Genomic DNA, 22,008 nt, shown 5'->3' with positions numbered 1-22,008 from the left:
GGGCTACAGATGGAGCACTGAATTTCGGACTCCAGCTTACAGCTTCCTGCCTACGGCCTGCCAAAGACCAGTATAGAGGAATGTTAAGCCCTCCCACTATTTTCCAAGAGGGCGTTGCCAGATTTTCAATTTCAGGTTTTAACCAGGAGATGGCGCTTCATTCACAAATACAGAAAGACAAGTTTCATGGACTTTCAGTTGTGTTTTGAAGAGCATTTGAACACATCAATATTTTAGATCAACTAAAGTATATCTAATCTTGTAATTCAATAATATATAGTCTTTATATATTAAATAATCATAATTATAATGTAAATGTTTACATTACACTTCTTTATTTGTTATGCTCATACTTTAACCTTTACAATCGTTTGCTTTAATATGCAGTATATTTTTGTGTTTGCTTCCTCCTGCTCCCTTTCGGACACAAACTGTATGATTTATTATTATTATTAATATGAAGATATTATTAAGATAAGATAAGATGTTACTTTATTGATTGAACATTTTAGTTTAGAATGTGCTGTCCCACGGTAATTCAGAAGGCTCACAGGTCACATTCCGACCATTATTTAAAACAATAGGTGCTTTCACACCTTCTACAGTTTAATTTCTATAGAGGGAGCTCTGTCAGTTTTCGAATTACCCATTTGCTTTAGGGGAGCCCTATTTTTCAGAGCACATCCTGCTACTAAATATGTCACACGCACGCTCTGTTGACTGGCGCAGCAGCGCGGATGCGATCAATTGCTATAAAAACACTCTTCTACTAATACAGACGGTGTCACTATGCCGGCGGATGTGGCCATTGTTGAAGCCTCTTCAGGCTCCGCATCGGCAGGCCTCTCCCTCGGTGTGGAGCTGTCAAACTCGACCCTAACGCCGCTTACAGCTGGCCAACTAAAAGTTGTTTTCCGTTCACGTTGTCATTTTTAGACTCCTTCGCTTCTTTGCTTGTGAATCCAAAAGCTGTGACGCTTGGCTGTTTTCGTTTTGCCATATTTTTTTATTACACAGCCAGAGTTAAAAAAATATCAATATGAACATTTCAAATACTGCGCCGGCATCACCGCCATAATCATAGCAACGTAAGTAAGAATGCAGCGCCGCCACATACAGATGGCAACATCCAGACATATTCACAAATATAAAACAAATATTCAGAAACTGTAATGAACAAGAACTATTATTTATTTCAAGAACTGTTATTTACAGAAACTCAACATTTCTAATCTGTGTGACACAAATATGCACGATTGTTTTGGGCTCCCCCTATTTATCTCAAAGTCAGCCTTCAGGGGAGCTCCCTCCCTCTTCGGGGGAGCCAAGCTCCTCCTAGCTCCCCCCCATTTCGAACAGTGTCTGTGGCTGAATGGCCAGCGATTAGGTGCGGCGCATTTGTCATAGGTGATCAGAGCTAACTGCCTGCCGTCAGATTTCATTTAAAAAACAGATCTGATTTTAAGACTATTTCTGCGCTCATAAAGAATGATAAGAATAAGAATAATGCGTATTGAACTGGTTTCATTAATTTGTGAGTTTATTTAATACTAGAACCGCCAATCGGGTCAATTTGTGTGATGTGTGTTGTGTGTGTGCAATGTAACTTTTTTTCAATAAAATATTAAAGTCTCCCAGTCCCGGACTTTTCCTGAAAGTGTGTTATGTAGCACCCTATGTTGTTAAAAATTGTATTCTAATAGCGGGATTTGACAGGTTTAGGTAGGCCTATACAAAAACCTCTGGCGGTTCTAGTGTTAAGGTAATTAGGTACAGTAGAAGCCCTTTTTTATCAGTAACGAATTTAGCAGTTGAACATAAAAGTCAACTAACTGAGGGTCACTTGCAATGACAGTGTTGTGTCTAACTGTAAGCTTGTCACTCAGAATAACCTACCGTTAATTTAGCTGCTGGAGAAGAAAGATCAAGGGGGGAGGGGGGGAGAGAGCTGTGGTTGATGGGCCATTAGTTGTGTAAATACACAGCTGAGAGCTGCCGTTTCATTCAGACTGTTTAAAAAACGGTAACAACGGACTATTTTTCTTAGCGGATGAATGTCAATATAAATCAATACATACAACTATTTTTTAAATCAATACATACAACTATTTTTTAAATCAATAAAAGACATTTTCTAAATCCATAAAAGCATTTCAATTAATATTGGGAGTCATGTCGTTACTTTGTTGAGAATTTGGCCGTGTAATAAGCGGGATAATTTGCAGCGACTTGTTCCTTATGGGGAAAATAACACCCGTCATGTGTGTGTAGAGGTGTGTGTGGTTAAAACACTTTCATGAAGTGAAGGAATTTCCTTCTATAAAACAGCTGTGGGCAGCAGTGAGTGTCACGGACATGAATTCATAGATCAAGGCAGACTGGTGCACACACTTTCCTGTCCTGCCAGGCGACACGCCCGTTCTAAGCCGTGTCCTTCACTCCTCACATCCCAAGCATCCCCACAAGTGTATTATGTTGTTACATCGTTTCAGATGTTATGTTTCAGTTGTGCTCTGTCTATGTTCAGTGATGCAAACTTGTCACTGTTCGGCGAAATTCGCCGTTTTGAATCCAAAATAAGTCGTTTGTATGATTCAATTAGATCTGCAATACAAATATTTTTGGGGTATGGGGGGGGCTGGGACCCGGAGTAATCTGCGGCCGTGAGCTGTTATGTGCCATCATGACACGCATGGTGTTCTTTTTTTATATATTATAATGAAGTACGAGCTGTGTGCTCGAGTCTTCCTGCCTGTCGGCTCTGCTCATGGATGTATAATAAGGCTCTGCTGCTCCGACATGATGGTCTAGCTTCAGCAGCTACATTACCTACGGGTGCGTTCGTTAATATTAACTGTGCGTCCGGAGTCACTGTGGCACAGACTGGACCACTGGTGAACAGCTGTTAGAACGGGGTGTTCAGAGCAGAGCTCCCTGTCGGAGCGGCAGAGCGTGATGTGAACTGAAAAGTTTTTCTGTGGCAATATTATTTAAGGAATCGTTGAGCTAGCTAGCTAGCATACATTGTCACTATCTGCTAACGTTAGCTTTAGCCTTCTATTTCTAATAGTTTTTTTCATAGGCTATAAATAGAGGTGGTATAAGTATATATATTGTACTTGAGTAAAAGTAGAAGTACTCAGATCTTGTACTTGAGTAAAAGTAGAAGTACTCAGGTCTTGTACTTGAGTAAAAGTAGAAGTACTCAGATCTTGTACTTGAGTAAAAGTAGAAGCACACAGATCTTGTACTAGAGTAAAAGTAGAAGTACTCAAATCTTGTACTTGAGTAAAAGTAGAAGCACTCAGGTCTTGTACTTGAGTAAAAGTAGAAGTACACAGATATTGTACTAGAGTAAAAGTAGAAGTACTCAGGTCTTGTACTTGAGTAAAAGTAGAAGTACTCAGATCTTGTACTTGACTAAAAGTAATAGTCCCAGAGTGTAGGAATACTCTGTTACAGTAAAAGTCCTGCATTCAAAATGTTCCTCAAATAAAAGTAGAAAAGTATTATCATCAAAATATAGTGAAAGTAGCGACAGTAAAAGTAGTTATTGTGCAGATTGGTCCATTTCAGAATAATAGATATGATATGTTTTATAATGATTGATCATGAAAGTGTTCTCAAAGCTGGTAAAGGTGCAGCTAGTTTGAATGACTTTGTATACTGCAGGGTAGCTTGTGGATTTACTCCAGGTGGAACTAAAGTCTGATTTAACACTTGATTATATTTCACTTAATTAATCCAGATCTGTGAAGTAACTAAAGGTATTAAATACATGTAGTGGAGTCAAAGTACACCATGTACCTCTGAACTGTAGTGGAGTAGAAGAACAAAGTAGCAAAACATTGAAATACTTAAATAAAGTACAAGTATCTCAAAATTGTGCCCAAGTATAGTACTTGTTGAGTTTATGAACTTAGTTACTTTACACCATGTGGCTATAAAGATAAAAAGACTTAAGCCTTGCACAGAGGCATGAAAATATATTTTCAAAATGCTCAACAGTGCTGCCAAAATTATAAACTGACTGCTCCACAATTTAAAATAAATGCTTTTATATATTTCTATTAGATGTGACTCTTTGGCGTTTCTGTTATTATTAACACTGCTGCTTTAGTTGTTCTGACTGCTAAAATCCTCTGTCATTCCGTGGGGTGGGGGAGCCGGGGGCTCGGATCCTTGTCACCTTTTTCATACCTGATGAGTTTGCATCCCTGTATGTTAAAAAGCCTCAGTCACCTTAATTCATGTAATAAAAACATCTCAGGTCAGTAACACTCAAAGCTAAATGTGCAATACCATGTTCAGCTATGTTACTATTTATAATGTTATTGTTGTTACATCAGAAGATGTACATATTGAAATGATTTCTTAACTTACAGTAGGCTATTTTTTACAATGTGTGTTGGAAGGATTTATTAAATTACAATGAATATTGTCATTGTTGAAGGCTTTTAGAGAAGGATGAACTATAAGCCTGAATTACATAAGATGTTATACCTAAAAACATAAAAGCCACAATAAATAAGTCACAATTATTTTAGTTATTTTTACCTCCCGTATTGCTTTCAACCCACCAGCTTTTATGGTGTTGTTACGTCACTAACTGTAAGCTTGTCACATACAGTCTATGGTCACTCAGAGTAACCTACTGTTAATTTAGCTGCTGGAGAAGAAAGATCAGGGGGGGGGGGGGGGAGAGAGCTGTGGTTGATGGGCCATTAGTTGTGTAAATACACAGCTGAGAGCTGCCGTTTCATTCAGACTGTTTAAAAAACGGTAACAACGGACTATTTTTCTTAGCGGATGCATGTGAATTTAAATCAATAGATACAACTATTTTTTAAATCAATAAAAACATTTTCTAAATCCATAAAAGCATTTCAATTAATATTGGGAGTCATGTCGTTACTTTGTTGAGAATGTGGCCATGTAATAAGCGGGATAATTTGCAGCGACTTGTTCTTTATGGGGAAAATAACACCCTTCATCCAGATGAGGATCCCTCCGCTACACTTTGGGATCCTGATCGACCGACCAAACTCCATTAAAATATACATATTTTTGGTGAATTACTGAGTTTAGGCACGTTAATAACGTTTTAATGAAGTTGAATACAGTATATTCATATGTGTCAGTGATTTCATGTCAATTCGGTGAACATAAACATAAATGATCGTGGTGAAGATGATGATTAAATTAGGATTAAAAATCGAGAGCCGGGCTGCATTTCCTCCCGTTCGTTTTTTTCGAATAACACAATTATTTTGTTAAATAACAACATGGTGATGTTTTGTAAATGATTACATGTCTCTTATTTAGCACAGTAGTAGGATATCCGTGACATATGGATCTTAACAAAGTTCCGCTGTACATCCAGCATACTGTATCTCACTTTATTTCACATGAGCTCCAGTGTGGAACCCCATTGCACCCCCTGGTGGATCAATGATCCATTGCAGCTGGCTTCATTATAATTACATTTATCTATCACGGGGGCGGTCTCAAGTCAAGCTGGAGGTTTTCCCTTGAGCGAGGGCAGATCACGTACCAATCACGGCCCTCGCGTTTCAAACTGTCTGAAATGAATCGCAACATCTGTACAAGAAACGAAGTGAGTAGCCTACAAGATTGAAGCTGGTCGGATAACGAACGAGTAAATGAAAACAGAATGAGGCGGAGAAGTGTGTGTGTGAGTGAGTGAGTGAGTGAGTGAGTGAGTGAGTGAGAGAGAGAGAGAGAGAGAGAGAGAGAGAGAGAGAGAGATTAAAATAGCCCCATTGCTTTTACAATAAATAAACATTGAGTGTGTTTAATTGAATAGGAAAGGGGTTTGACGTTAGTGGCAGGTTGTGTGTGAGAGAGAATAAATAAGACAGCCCAATATTTTTAAAAAAATCTATTATTTTTCGCAACTTCCCGCAATTTCACCGCATAAAATCACATAAAAACCCTGCATGTTTAATTGCATAATCAAGGATTTTAGCCCGCATAATCAAAGATTTTTCCCTGCGTTTTTCTGGAGGGTCTAACTTAATGACTGACGGAATGGAAATGACAATAAATGAAAATGTAAAACGAAAAAAGCGATCATGAAAATGTTTCCAATAAATGAATAAAATGATTTTTGACCACTTTGTTGTTCAGATATATCACATATTTGTAACTAAATGATACATGAATTGAAACAAAACACAGTATAAACTGAGGAGTGACTCTCGTGAGTTTCATGTATTTTCTTCACTCCGCTGGGAAACGGCTCTCATGTCAAGAAGCATCAGATCAGTGCATGCGCTGCATCGTCCAATCAGTGAGCGATACACAGTAAGGGGGCGGGGCGAGTATCTGAGGATCTCATTGGAGGATGGTCTGGTGGTTCCTCAGTTATCGCTCCTCCATTATCGCTCCTCGCTCCTCCGGCAGAAATAAGAGCCATGGGACGGTACTCAAGATGGCACAGACAAATCAACTTCCGGTGAGACCGAGGACCGAGGAGCGAGGAAATGAAAATAGTCGACCTGAGACGGGGCCGAGGAGGGGTGAGGGAGGAGGGGTGCGGGAGGAGGGGTGCAGGAGAAGACGAAAGGGAGGCTACACGAGAGCAGACTACGCAGAAGTGTTTTCACTACTCGCGTATAAAAGCCCCACCCCCACCTTCACAGCTGGTCCATTTCAACAGAGGAAAACCGACAACTGGAAGATGAGTGGAAAAGCGTCACATAAATGTATAAGTGCTCACAGCTCCGTGGGAATTATTATGTGCAATTCATTTGGTAAGGTTACACCAGTGGTTCTCAAACTTTTTCTGTCAGGCCCCCCCTTTGGAGAAAAAAAGTCGGGCCCCCCCAACACAAATAGTCAGGCTCAGTGGCGGCGCCAGAGATATATTTTGGGGGTGCTGTGGGGTAGCTTGACCTTTCATAGAGGGTGCTCAAACATTTAGAGTTTCCCATTAATGTACCGGTCGCTACTGTGGAATTCTCTACTGCAACAATCCCCACGCATATACACAGTGTGACAGTTAAAATGAAGGCTCACGGAATAGGTGTAAGCATGGGTAAAGTGCTATTTTTATAGGTGGTGTGTGGACCTCACATAGGGGGGTCCGGGGGCAAGCTTGTCCGGGAAGATTTATTTTTAAATATTGAAGTTAAAAGCATCAATCTGGTGCACTTTGAGAGCAAAATGAAGAGATCTATGGATACATCTCTCAACACCCATATGAAACAGAACTGTAAACAGATTTACTTTTTCTTTATGGATATTTTACAAATCACCCTTTTAAACTTTATTCTTGTTTTACTGTCATTTAGTATTTCATACCTGTTTTTCATTTATTCTCTTATTTTTGTATAACTATAATGATCATATAAACGTGTGCCTCGGAAATAATTGTTTACATTAATGGTGACCAAAACATTTGAGACCCACTGAGATAAAACTGAGAGAGTCCTTTAGTTCACTGAGTCTCTCAGTCTGACAGGAGAGGACTCTCCTCCACTTTGTTGTTGAAAAAACTCCTTATATCCGTTAGCGTAGCTCGCTAGCACCAGAAGTTAACAACAACGTTCTCCGGTACCGGTGCGCTCTCTCTCTCTCTCTCGCGCACACAAAATGGCTCGTTCCACACACACACAGAGCCGAGCTTTAATGAAACACAGACGTAATAGTACTGCATCATATTATTTTCGAATCAATCATTTTTCAATTTATTATTATTTGTATTGTTTTGTGTTAAGATATTCAGGAGTTAAATTATTTTAAATTCACAGTCCTGTATATGGGTTTGTGGTGAATGTGGGGATCTACAGGACACACATTTTCAGAGTAAAGGCTTTCACATTACTATCATTATATTTTTATTTAAATGTAGGCTACACTTTACACCATAACGGAACACAAAAGCAGGACCAACCATCATACATTGAATTCCTTGACTAACAAGAGAAAGATTAATTCATTTAAATAAATATTTAACAACAAATGGGCCGGTTCTAAAGGGTTATTCAGTTAAGCCCGATGAGAGGGGATACAGCTGTGCACATGTCATCATTAACAGATGTCGTTTAAGAGTGACGTTTGAGTGAACGAGGACGTCCCAATTATTACCTGAGGACTCCTCTGTCCTCGCGTCTCCTCCTCGTGTCTCTCGCTCGCATCTTACGGAGGCGGAGCTAAGACGCAAGGAAGGGACGCGAGTGAGGGAAAGGAGGAGTCGAGGAAGTGACCCGGAAATGGATTTCAGCGCGCCATGTTGAAGGACATCTCATTTCTCACATCGAGGATCGAGGACCGAGGATCGAGGACCGAGGATCGAGCGTCGAGGAGGCTCTCTAGAGGAGCTATGATCGAGGAGACACTGATGGTTCCTCCACGGATGCATTTCCGGGAACGGTGGAGGCGTGACGCACGGCCGGACTTATCTCAGCCAATGACAGCTCTGCATGCATCCCCTGGATATTGTTTTAGTAACTGCTTTCATTGCGACGCGATGTTTCCAGTGAGAACAGCTGTGAGGTCCGTGCAGAAAGCAGAGCAGTGTGTAAAATATATATCACTCAGTATAACAGGCCTACATTACTCTCTGTATTTTTATTCTGTAGTTTAGTAGATACAGTGGGGCAAAAAAGTATTTAGTCAGCCACCAATTGTGCAAGTTGAGATGAGAGACAAAATGAGAAAAAAAAAAATCCAGAAAATCACATTGTCTGATTTTTAAAGAATTTATTTGCAAGTTATGGTGGAAAATAAGTATTTGGTCACCAACAAACAAACAAGATGTCTGGCTCTCACAGACCTGTAACTTCTTCTTTAAGAGCCTCTTCTGTCCTCCACTTGTTAACTGTATTAATGGCACCTGTTTGAACTCGTTATCAGTATAAAAGACACCTGTCCACAACCTCAAACAGTCACACTCCAAACTCCACTATGGCCAAGACCAAAGAGCTGTCAAAGGACACCAGAAACAAAATTGTAGACCTGCACCAGGCTGGGAAGACTGAATCTGCAATAGGTAAGCAGCTTGGTGTGAAGAAATCAACTGTGGGAGCAATTATTAGAAAATGGAAGACATACAAGACCACTGATAATCTCCCTCGATCTGGGGCTCCACGCAAGATCTCACCCCGTGCGGTCAAAATGATCACAAGAACGGTGAGCAAATATCCCAGAACCACACGGGGGGACCTAGTCAATGACCTGCAGAGAGCTGGGACCAAAGTAACAAAGGCTACCATCAGTAACATACTACGCCGCCAGGGACTCAAATCCTGCAGTGCCAGACGTGTCCCCCTCCTTAAGCCAGTACATGTCCAGGCCCGTCTGAAGTTTGCTAGAGAGCATTTAGAATATGATCCAGAAGAGGATTGGGAGAATGTCATTGTCATATGGTCAGATGAAACCAAAATATAACTTTTTGGTAAAAACTCAACTAGACGTGTTTGGAGGAGAAAGAATGCTGAGTTGCATCCAAAGAACACCATACCTACTGTGAAACATGGGGGTGGAAACATCATGCTTTGGGGCTGTTTTTCTGCAAAGGGACCAGGACGACTGATCTGTGTAAAGGAAAGAATTCATGGGGCCATGTATTGTGAGATTTTGAGTGACAACCTCCTTCCATCAGCAAGGGCATTGAAGATGAAACGTGGCTGGGTCTTTCAGCATGACAATGATCCCAAACACACCGCCCGGGCAACGAAGGAGTGGCTTCGTAAGAAGCATTTCAAGGTCCTGGAGTTGCCTAGCCAGTCTCCAGATCTCAACCCCATAGAAAATCTTTGGAGGGATTTGAAAGTCCGTGTTGCCCAGTGACAGCCCCAAAACATCACTGCTCTAGAGGAGATCTGCGTGGAGGAATTGGCCAAAATACCAGCAACTGTGTGTGAAAACCTTGTGAAGACTTACAGAAAACATTTGACCTCTGTCATTGCCAACAAAGGGTATATAACAAAGTGTTGAGATTAACTTTTGTTATTGACCAAATACTTATTTTCCACAATCATTTGCAAATAAATTCTTTAAAAATCAGACAATGTGATTTTCTGGATTTCTTTTTCTCATTCTGTCTCTCATAGTTGAGGTATACCTAGGATGAAAATTACAGGCCTCTCTCATCTTTTTAAGTGGGAGAACTTGCACAATTGGTGGCTGACTAAATACTTTTTTGCCCCACTGTATCTACAAACAAAGAGTCTATATTTTTCTAAGACCATTTAGTGCTTCACATAATAAAATACACAACGACTGTAGCCTGATTATGCTTTAGGAGCTGTAGGTGTGTGTGGTACAGTGCGTAGATGCAGCGGACAGACGGGTCTCATTTGTTTTGGTGTCCTATGCTTACTTGTAATACTTTAATACCCGTAATTTCAATTCCCCATTTCAGCGACCAGAGAGAGGGGGGGGGGGATATATCCAGTCTCTGATTGTGTTACGTTATTATGAGAGTGCTCTCATACTTTAAATTGTATATATTTATATAAATATATTTGTGTGTGTGTCCGCATCTGCAGCCTGTTATTGTCTCATTATACCGCACTGTGAATGAATTAAAGTAAATATATAAGTCGTCATGAACACATCTGTCCATCAGATGTGCCCTCCTCTCTCCTCGGAGGTTTCTCAATTCTTAAATGTCCCCTCCTCGACTCCCCTCCTCGACTCCTATCCTTCGATACTTAGTCCCGCCCACAGGAGATGCGAGCGGAGGACTGAGGAGGGGAACCGAGGAGAGAGGAGGGGAAGCAGCAGGCGGTTAGAGAAATGAGAACTCCTCTCCTCTGAGCGGTCATTTTAAAGAGACATCCATTAATGATGACAGGAGGCACAGCAGCACTCTGATGGACAGATGTGTTCATGATGACTTATATATATTGACTTTGATTCATTGACAGTGCAGTATAATGAGACAATAACAGGCTACAGATGCGGACACACACACACACATATATTTATATAAATATATACAATTTCAGAATCAAACAAGTATGAGAGCACTCTCATAATAACGTAACACAATCAGAGACTGGATATATATATATCCCCCCCTCTCTCTGATCGCTGAAATGGGGAATTTAAATTACGGGCCAAAAGTTGTACAAGTATTAAAAGTAAGCAGAGGGGACCAAACCAACTGAGACCCGTCTGTCCGCCGCATCTACACACTGTACCACACAGACACACACTGTACCACACACACACACCTACACACTGTACCACACACCCACCTACACAATGTACCACACACACACCTACACACTGTACAACACACACACCTACACACTGTACCACACACACCTACACACTGAACCACACACACCTACAGCTCCTAAAGCATAATCAGGCTACAGCCGTTGTGTATTTTATTATGTGAAGCACTAAATGGTCTTAGAAAAATATCGACTCTTTGTTTGTAGATATCTACTAAACTACAGCATACAAATACAGATAGTAATGTAGGCCTGTTATACTGAGTTATATATATTTGACACACTGCTCTGCTTTCTGCACGGACCTCAAAGCTGTTCTCTCTGTAAACATCGCGACGCGATGAAAGCAGTTACTAAAATAATATCCAAGGGATGCATGCAGAGCTGTCATTGGCTGAGATAAGTCCGGCCGTGCGTCACGCCTCCACCGTTCCCGGAAATGAATCCGTGGAGGAGCCGTGGAGGATGCATCAGTGTCTCCTCTAGAGAGCTCCTCCAGAGAGCCTCCTCGGCGCTCGATCCTCGGCCCTCGATGTGCATTTAGAGAAACGAGATGTCCTTCAACATGGCGCGCTGAAATTCATTTCCGGGTCACTACCAGAGGACCAAGGAGTCGAGGAGTCGAGGAAGTATTGAGAAAGTATTGAGAAACCTCTCTCGAGTCCTCCGCTCGCATCCCCTGTGGGCGGGACTAAGACACGAGGATAGGAGTCGAGGAGGGGAAATGTAAGAATTGAGAAGCCTCTAAGGTCACTACCTGATCTGCAGCTCTGCCGATCTGCAGTGCGCATGTACGAGATGGTCCGCCATATTGGACAACCCCGTACGGCAACCCAAGTAGGACACTTGACACAGTGGCTTTTGGCAAAGCTCAAAAAGAAAACTCGAGAGGGATGAGTTATTGTTATTACAACGTGACTTCACTATTATTTAACAACTCTTTTTATTGGGTTCTTTTATTTGGGATTAAGTACATTGTCAGAATAAGTGAGAAATGAATTTAACTTCTGTTAGACAGCTATCATACTGAATAAATATTTACTGTGAATGTATGCAAAAATGTATGGCATATAGCTGTCTAACAGAAGTTAAATTCATTTCTCACTGACGGAGCGTATACAACGTTAGCTTAGCCTGGTTGATCCGATCTTCATTCAGAAAACAAGCATTTTAAAAGGTTTTTTCGCCTGCCGTCTTGTCTGCAGACTTGTCAAGCATTAATTCATGGTTTTTACTAAACGGTATCAGTATGTTGTTATTTCGGCATAATTTAGAAAGGTGTATTACAATTTCTTCACGGTAAAATATGTTAATTTTTGTTGTAGTTGTAGCCCCCAAGCCAGCGCGTCTTGTTTGAATGATGCGAGTAAACACAGCTGACAGCCGCGGTAACACTCGAGCGTTTAGAGCGATGCGATAGGAGCGATTAGAGCGGAGCGTCCGGTGTGAACGCAGCATTAAGGAGGGAATGTAAAGCTAATTAAAAAGGAATAAAGGAAAGAACAAAGAAAATATAAAGAAAGTGAGAGTAAGATTTGATCCACCTCTCTAAACAGATGCTACTTACCAGATATCTTTCAGAGGACACGCTGACCAGGATGAGATCATCCCCCACTCTGACCTTCTCCCCCTCTGACCGCTGCTTTGATGCTGGATGGATGGTCCACCAGCATGCCTCGCCTACACAGTAGGAAACACACACATACACACAAAGCAAACTATCAGATAACATAGCAGACATGGGACTCAGAGAGGAACATTAAGCCCTGTTTGGGTACCTATCACCTCAGCCTGTGTACCACTTTTGGTAGCCTACATTTGTCTTGCAGCTGTTTTGCTTATAAAGTGCACCATCTATACAGAAGCAGGTCAAGAACAAAAACAGGGCACACAGTGTTCTTTGCAGTCGCTTATTGTTCTGACTTTGTTAACAAGAGAAAAATACAGTGGAGAAGCACCAGGAGTCATTATGACACAGACAGAAACAACCTGACAGTATCATAACATGGAAAATAAAGACTTTAGTTTAATTCCAGAAATGACGCAGAAATACCAAACTGGACCAAGTTGAATTCCACAAAGCCTGCTCAGAGCTAACCTCTAGAAACAGATGTGTTCATGTTTTCAGAATATGAAGGCTACATTTCTGATTTCAGTTCAAGTAGAAAGGATCAATCAGGTTTCAGCAGGCTTGAGTTGTATTGAGATAAACAGTCATTGACCAAAATGCTCTCTCTGAACCCATCAGCTATTTGACAAAGATGTTGCATTTTTATTATCTTTAAATTAAGTTGAGGCCATCTATTCGTGAAACAATCCTGTCATAAACGTTGTTTCAAAATTCCAAGTCCATTCTCAAGTCTCAAGTTGCTGGTCAGACTGCGAACAATGGCAGTCACACAGACGAGGAAGCCTCCGTCCAGATATCTGGTAACAGTGGAAGCCCTGGAATATTGCTCCTTAACCAATGTGGAATGGTTTTGTTGGTAGTTCATAACTTCAAGTGAAACACTACATTTCGTCTTTATTAAAAAAATATATTAGAGCCGTTTTAAGACGGAAGTTAACAACGACTGTGTTTAAGCCATACCTGTTGTATCTTCCTGCAGTCCAACGTCAAAAGCCAGTTTATCGGTGGATGAGCGCGAGGTGGACAGACAGCACAGGTACTAAACAGAAACACACAATTAGTTACTTCAATCCATCTGATCAATAATGTAGATCATCTTCTAATTATGTTAGGGAATTTGCAACATTAATTTTGTCTGGAGAGTTTCTTTGTGTGAATATCTACTCCTACCCTGGCAATAATTACAGGTACTGTTACATTTAGAACATTTTCATCCCAGAAAGAAACAGTATCACCTTTGAAGATTTTTCACGGAACTAACATTGTTTACTTCATATGCAGTTTGAGTCTGAAGAGATAATGGAAAGAGTAAAAAAGGTCTTTGCAAAACTTCATGCCAACAAAAAAGGTCATACTTGCAAATCCAGATAAAAAACAGAGAAACATTGATTATTCTAAAAAGAATATTTAAACAATGAATACATTACAAATAATTAAACAGTTTTTGCAATACATTCCTTATATTATATTATTATATCTATAATACTCTTAGATCCAGCAATTTGATAACTGGATTTGTATGATTTTCTCTGACAATGTTGTTGTGAATAACAGAACTACCTGTAACATGTCAATTGCTTCAATGCCATCTCAAATATTGACTCAAAGAGGAGCAGGGTGAATATTACATTATGCACTACTACTCTTGGAATATTTAATTATTTTTCCAAATGAGCCTTTAGAAAGTTAAAGGTGGAGATTTAAAGTAATTGCCAGTTTAAAATGAAATGAAAATAAACCAATAAACATGAGTTTCTCAGACTGTGTGTGTGTGTGTGTGTGTGTGTGTGTGTGTGTGTGTGTGTGTGTGTGTGTGTGTGTGTGTGTGTGTGTGTGTGTGTACTGACCATCCCACTGTAGGAGTGTCTCAGCAGGACAGCGTGTCCGTACAGTAGGGTGCGATGGCCGCCGCCTTGGGCCGTCTGACGGAGACACAGTGACAGAGAGACGGAGACAAAAAGCAGTTACTAAAGACACTAAGAGAAAACAGTGAGAAACAGTTTCACAGAGATAGCAATAAACAGTAGAGACAGAAAGGTCAACAAACAGATGCAGACAGGAGGAGAGAGGGGGAGGCCAGCTGTACTCTACTATAGCTCTTTATCTGTAAAGCTGCAGGAAAAATATTACCTGCGAGTCTACACACTGCAATTTAAAAAAGAGTATGCACTATACACTGTAATGCTATCCATCCATCATCCTGCTACCACAGTAGATTTCAAAGGCCCTTGTGAAGGAGATAGCATCCCTAACTGATGGTATAATAACCATCCTCAGTGCTGTCTCTTCAACAATAATCAGGATGATGATTCGGGCCTCTGCAGTGAATAACACCTGATCAGGTGCACTATTGCTTTGTGTTTGGAGTGCCTCCTGGTGCATTTATTCAAACGCTCCCTATTCACAATGTGTTGCTTCCCAAACAGCTTCTCTTTACTACTTTAAAAAACCAACAAAATGAATAAAACATTTGAAAATATTTTCGATTATGTTGCATGTTTCATGTGCAGGTATGTGTTCAAACACATTCTGCTCATTTTCAGGGTCATCAGTATGTAGTGTCTCTACTGGGACATGTCTCCATGCTTTAATGTTAAAAAAGCTCTTTATTTTTCTCATACTGCCTGTGCTGCAGCACCTCTTTTCACCCTCTGTCTGAAACTGGAGCCCAGTCTGATGTGATCGGTTAGCTGGTCGGGTCTGTTGTGATTGGGCAACCGCTATGAGATTTGTGAAAAATGTCTAGTCCCCTAGCCTATCACGTACAATGTGTTGGAAAGTCAGCCTATAGAAGGAGTGAGTGGACTTTGGGAGGGAAACTGTGGGATTGTAGCCTTTGCAGACCATTTACATGCAAAACAACCTACTGCATAAAACAAACTACAAGAGAGTGGACATCCCAAAATGCTAAATAGGGCCTCTTTAACTTTCAATTGGTGAATCTGATGAACATTTGAAGGTTTAGTGTAAAGTGTAAGGTGGTTCAGGAGCCATTTAAAAGGTTGAAGTGGAATAAGATCCTTTTGTTTTGATGACAAATATTATTGTTTTAAAATCTGAATTGGTGTAGTCATTTTGTTCACTAGCATGCAGCCCAGTCAATATTCTTTAAAATGAGACCACATTTTCTCTCAACTCTTCAGTTCCTTGTTCCTTCTCCTCTCCTCAGCACTTCTCAGCTTGCAGCATGACTCCAACACTGAGCCATGTAACTGAGTCCTGCTTTCTGACTGACATTTGTCTTCTTAGCAGAAAGTGCTCTGACACAACTATCTGTGTGTGTACATAATGTCTCCTGCTGCACTGCAGCTATTCTGCCCTACTCCCAGTGAACACACAGTGCAGCTTCACAGAGCAGGGCTGCCTCAGATACACATGTATTTATGGATGTGTGTAAACAGTGGTTATGGGATGCAGACAAACTTGCAGAGAAGAATATTTGTAAATCCTGTTTTTATTTTGTAATCATGAATCAGACATCTATGTGATTGAAGCTTACTGAGGCAGGTATCGTCTGTATTGAGCTAAAACACATGCTGTTCCTGAGGTTGGCCTTCCAAAGATCCTCCTACAAGTATAGTCGAATATACCAAATTGTGTAGTTAATACAATATTTATTTGTTCTGCTTGGAATAATTCAGGTATTCCCTAATGACACTGCATGTTCAGCAACTGTTAAAAAGGATGTTATTGAAGCCACATACGTTTGTTTACTCATCTTAAACATAGATGAGTAGGGATGCACCGAATATTCGGCCGCCGAAAATTATCGGCCGAAAATGGATAAAAAGGCCCTTTCGGCTTTCGGCCGAAAGGGCCTTTTTATTGGCACCGAAAAAATATCACCGAATGTCAGGGAACAGGGTTACGTTGGTAAGCTAACGTGTTGTTGTGATGACGTAATCAAAACGCGGCGACAAACACGGAGCGCGACCATTTTCGCGGCTGGCTCACAGCCAACATGTCTGGCGCTTGGAGATATTTAAAAATATCAGAGAAAGAGGCGCGGATTGCGATTTGTAAAACGTGTTCAGCTGACATTTCTCAAGGGGGTGTAACTGCAAAGACTTTCACCACTTCGGGATTACTCCACCACTTGAAATCAAAACACCCGGACAAATATGCGGAGTAAGATCAAATCACAAGCACTGACAGCGAGAGACTGTTCAGCGCTGCCTCTCATGTGCTTGATGAGAAGAGGAACAGACTTATGGCTGATAAAGCAGAGAAGCTACTGTTCATTAAAAAGAACCTCCCACTTTTCCTTAATAAGTAGACAAGGCTGGCTTATCATAAGCTTATCTAGTTCTACATGTCTACTCTATACCCACTTTCCTGACCAATTTTCATTGTGAGTTATAATTCACCATCTCAGGTTATCAATAGGGGAAAATGACAGCAGCACAGTGTTCAATATATTGTACTTTCGGTATCTAAATGATACAATGTTGTTTACATTGCTCATGAAATTGTAATTTAATTTGTAATTGATTGTGGATTTTGTATCCAGTTTTCACTTTATGTATCTTTATACAATGTGTACTACTTTGTTTATGAGGACAGACAGCCTTATTTACAGATTCTTGAAATTGAATTGTAATTTCATTTGTAAATAGTTGCATTCATCTGGATTTATCCAGTTTGCACATTTGTATGCATGCACTTATAGGTGCATTTGTTGTTGTTGAAGGCCTGGCTGTTACAGTCTTTATTTACACTATTTTGTTGTAGGCCTACTGGCCTAGATGTTTATGTAGTTTTAAAGCACCTTGGCTTTGTTCTGAATGCACTTTGTTGTAGTTATCCAACAGAGAAAAGAAAATGCACTTGACTTGGAATTAATGTACTGTATGCATTCAAAAGTGCTGAATAAATGTTTTATGGACCCATAATAGTGATTATTATTTAAGTTAAGTTTGCCATAATCATGTCTTTTTCCATAATCAGGTAACTGAACAACATTGGTAAAAAAATGTATGCATTATATATATAGATATTTCTATTAATCATTTTCGGCCTTTCGGCATTCGGTTTTCGGCCAACTGTTTCCTATTTTCGGTATCGGTTTCGGCCAAGAATTTCCCATTCGGTGCACCCCTATAGATGAGTAATGCTAGATTGATGGTAGTGGTGATTCAACCTCTCGAAAGGGCTCTCCAGTTTGTTGTGTTTTATGTTCCTTTGCTGTTTAATCTCCTATTCTGGGTCAGGTATTTGGACTGTGTTGATAAGGGAAGAGGTGGATCTGTCTGAGTCATTACAGAAGTCAAACTGGCCACTCTGAAACCTCCCTGCGAGTGCTGGCAATCCTCGACTGGAACATTTACTACAGAACAGTTTTCTATTATGGCTCTAGTGGGGACCTCCTTTGGATCTGATCTCAGCAAAGTCCTGATGCTGGGGGTAATTTCAAAGGAATAGTTCAACATTTTTGGCAACTGTTAACAAGGGTGAATTTAATGTCTGTGTGCTAAATATTGAGCTACAGCAAGCAGGCTGATGGCTATTCACTTTTACAATAGTGATCACAAATATCACGTCCTACTCCGATGTTTATGTCGGCAAAATTAAGATTATACTGCTTGTAGATGAAAACTATAGCAAAATGAATCGAGATCCACCATTGGTTGCTACTGTGTGTTGTCATTATGCATAATGCTTGTCTGCCATATTGGAGCATGCCAAGATTCACTAGTAAACAAATACAATGTGTATTGTGAGATGCACACACCTTTGCAAAATGACTGTATTTATTACAAAAATGTGTAGATTTGATCAACATGCAAATAACGTGCCGACTCACGTTGCCAGAATATCTGCGCCTGGTTAAAGCATAGATAGCTGCAGAGAAAAAGATGCAGCTAAAAAAACCTGTGTGTGTGTGTCTGCCTCAATATCAGCTTGTATATCCTTCGATACTGGATCTATTTTCTTTTTGTACTACAGCTTGACATTCAATAGATAACAACAACACATATTAGTATGGGATCGCTCCTAGTACTGATACTGTTGATGCTCATGACAGTGACTGTTATAACCAACAAAAGGACAGTGGGAACCATGACACACACACAGACATCGAGTGGAGCCACACCTACCCATATTTCCACCACTACATGCTGTGTGGAAATGAGAGAGAGGAGGAAAAAGTAAGTTGCCGTAGTCATTTTAAACACGACACATAAAAACACACATCTATCCAACAGTTAACACTATTGGATTATGAGGTTATGACAGTGAGTATAAGGTTTTATACTTGACATACCCTCTAACTGAAGGTAATGTCTGTCTGGCCTATGCAATTTGAAGCTCGATAAGAGGATCAATACTAATCTTCCCAGCAAACTCTGAGCAATAGAGAAAATAAGAGTTTCCAAAATGTTGAACTATTCCTTTATAAATAAGACGGAAATTTCATTTTTACAGTTAAGGTTCATATGATGGAGTGTCTCCTATCTTTGAGGTGTCTTGAAGCGGATTTCTAATGCGAGCGTTTAGACTCCTTGTGGGTGAAATTGTTAGTGTGTGATGATAACAAGCAGCCCCTGTGAACTCTTTCAGCAGCTGTGGTCCAGCTTCAGTACATCATGCATCAGTAGAGACCAGCTGAAAACACAACTGCTTGTATGTGTGTGTGAGCGCAAATGTGTGTGTGACAATTCCATCCGAAATGTTCAATTCAAGTATACAGTATATAAAATAAATTAACAACCCTGTGGCTCGATTTTAACCTTAGAATATTATAATTAACTTTTTACTGAGAAACAAAGGAAAACAGCAATAACAGTTTAAAACGTATTAGACTCAGTATTAAATTCAAATTTCTCCGATCGAGGACCCATTTTTCTTATTTTGTAAATTATGTATTTGACCCAATTTACAGGGCTAGTGGAACCAGTATTCCAAACGCAAATCCAGGAGGAGGAACAGTGGACCAGATCTTTACCCTCTGCCCATCTAGTCAACATGTGTGGGCTCAGAGAACGATTTAAACCTTGTCGTCCTTGTAGTATTTTCGGGCCTTGTGTGTGTGTGTGTGTGTGTGTGTGTGTGTGTGTGTGTGTGTGTGTGTGTGTGTGTGTGTGTGTGTGTGTGTGTGTGTGTGTGTGTGTGTGTGTGTGTGTGTGTGTGTGTGTGTGTGTGTGTGTGTGTGTGTGTGTGTGTGTGTGTGTGTGTGTGTGTGTGTGTGTGTGTGTGTGTGTGTGTGTGTGTGTGTGTGTGTGTGTGTGTGTGTGTGTGTGTGCGCGCGTGTACTTTAACACTAACCCCGTCAGCCTTGTCCTCGGTGTTGGCCAGCATCTCCTGAAGGGCTCGTACCGAAAGCGACTGCTCCAACACAAAAGTGCAGATGGACAGATCTGGAGGCACATTCTGAAACAATAGGAACATACCTTAGAGAATGTATGTGTGTCATTTTGACAGCCAAATAACTCAAAAATAACTTCACAAATCTAATGTAACCCATACTATCTTCCTGTGATACAGTAGTAGACAGGGTTGACAGGAATGTATAATTATCAGACATAAGGACATTTCTGTCAGTTTTATAACCACTCAAATCTGACATCAGCAGTGATTTTAGCCTAATGCTTCTCAGAGATAAAGCCCTGTCATATCCCTAGCATTATCCTATGAACTGACAGTGGGTGTGTAGCTGTCAATAATTAATGTACAGCAGAAGATTGTCACTGATTAATAATATTGCTAGAACTACGATGCAGTGACTAATACTGCTTCGGGCTTCACGCCAGCCAGGTTAAGCTGAACATGTTAACACCAAACCACTGAGAAATTGTATTCTTTACTTCCCACATACAACTTAACTCTTTGTAATTTGTCAGAGATGACTAACAACACTTAATTCATCCTTTTTTAAGAATTTATTATAAGGTTTAATTTATTTTCTGCTTTGTCAAAACGATAAGGTGTATTTAACCTCAACTTTAAACATGAAGCAAAAGACTATTATGACTTGTAATTCATATTTTTTCAATCAATATCGTCAAGTTTTATTAATGTGAATAAACTGTTAACCTGTATTTGTGTTTAGAGAGTAAGGCTCCATATCCAAATATGCATATTCTGCATGATATTCTGCTTCATATAAAACCATATGCTATTCCATTAACAATTCAGTGGACTCCAACATGGTTTAGACGTCTGAATCTAAGGTCCTGAAGCAGGGGAATGCATTAGAGCCTGTAGAGTACCTTGGAGTTGGAGATGGATTCAAGGAAGCAGAGTCTGTTTCCGAAGCCTTCAGCAGCCAGACACAGCTTCTGTTGCTCCTTGTAGATTGTGGCTGAGCACTGTAGGACCACCTCATCATCCTAAACACACACACAAAGGTACAGTTACAAATCAAGACATTCATTGACATTGATCTAGTGCCTATTGTAGGCGGTGGCTAAAAACAGCTTCTTCCTGGAGCACTCTAAATCACAAACTCACTCACTTTCACATCCGAAATGACAGAGTGAACACTACATCTCCTCACTGCGAAGTGTCAAATGGCACACACACATGTATGTAAACCGTAGTAAATAATAAAGAGTAAACAAGTTTGCCCAGGGCAGCCACAAAATGAAGCAAACAGACAGGTGTAGACTGAAGCCATTGCTTCTTACATCTACCATTCTCACTCAGTTGATGAACAAAGAGTCAACAATACAGACATTTATAAAAAGTCTTGATTCTCTTAAATATTTGTACACAATAACTATTGCTAAGTTAAGGTTAGAGAAACATTGTGGTTATTGTTGAGAAGAAAATGCCAATCCGCCAACACACATCCAGCAATTTTGCAAAAAAGAAAATGTCTGTTCTGTTGTGCCTCTAATCCTGGATTAAACCAGATAACCAAGCCCACAGTGTAGCTCAGACAGATACATGTTGCATTAGCCATTCTCTTTCATTTGTGCATTTAAATCAGGAGTTAGATTGAAAGGGGCACAGTGGCATCACCGAATATCTCTCTCACACACAAATACACATACAGTAGGCTACATACCTCTAGAAAAACCAACACATACATTTTTGTGTAATAGAAAGTGGACTGTGTCTTATTAATAATAATCCATGTCAGTATCAATACCCAACAGCTAGCCCTCATTCAAAACGTAATAAAATGACAGACTGTTAATTGACCATGAAATTACAGCAAAC

At 40.3% G+C, this 22,008-nt stretch overlaps 1 protein-coding gene across 5 annotated transcripts in view; it reads right to left on the bottom strand.

Moving 5' to 3' along the window:
- Nucleotides 1-22,008, bottom strand: part of ryr2a (ryanodine receptor 2a (cardiac)) — a 291,199-nt gene that overhangs the window by 180,219 nt on the left and 88,972 nt on the right. For 3 of the 5 annotated variants that reach the window (XM_079658890.1, XM_079658889.1, XM_079658891.1), the window contains exons 2-7: nt 21,054-21,173; nt 20,110-20,214; nt 18,942-18,962; nt 14,691-14,765; nt 13,804-13,882; nt 12,781-12,893 (exon numbers count right to left, since the gene is read on the bottom strand). In XM_079658890.1, coding sequence (XP_079515016.1) covers nt 12,781-12,893; nt 13,804-13,882; nt 14,691-14,765; nt 18,942-18,962; nt 20,110-20,214; nt 21,054-21,173 — 513 coding nt within the window. The remainder of the gene's footprint in view (nt 1-12,780; nt 12,894-13,803; nt 13,883-14,690; nt 14,766-18,941; nt 18,963-20,109; nt 20,215-21,053; nt 21,174-22,008) is intronic. The other 2 variants (XM_079658892.1, XM_079658893.1) reach the window with 1 other exon arrangement.

Source organism: Notothenia rossii, assembly GCF_949606895.1.
Source record: "Notothenia rossii genome assembly, chromosome: 11".
Lineage (NCBI taxonomy): Eukaryota > Metazoa > Chordata > Actinopteri > Perciformes > Nototheniidae > Notothenia > Notothenia rossii.
This window is presented reverse-complemented; position numbering and strand designations above follow the sequence as displayed.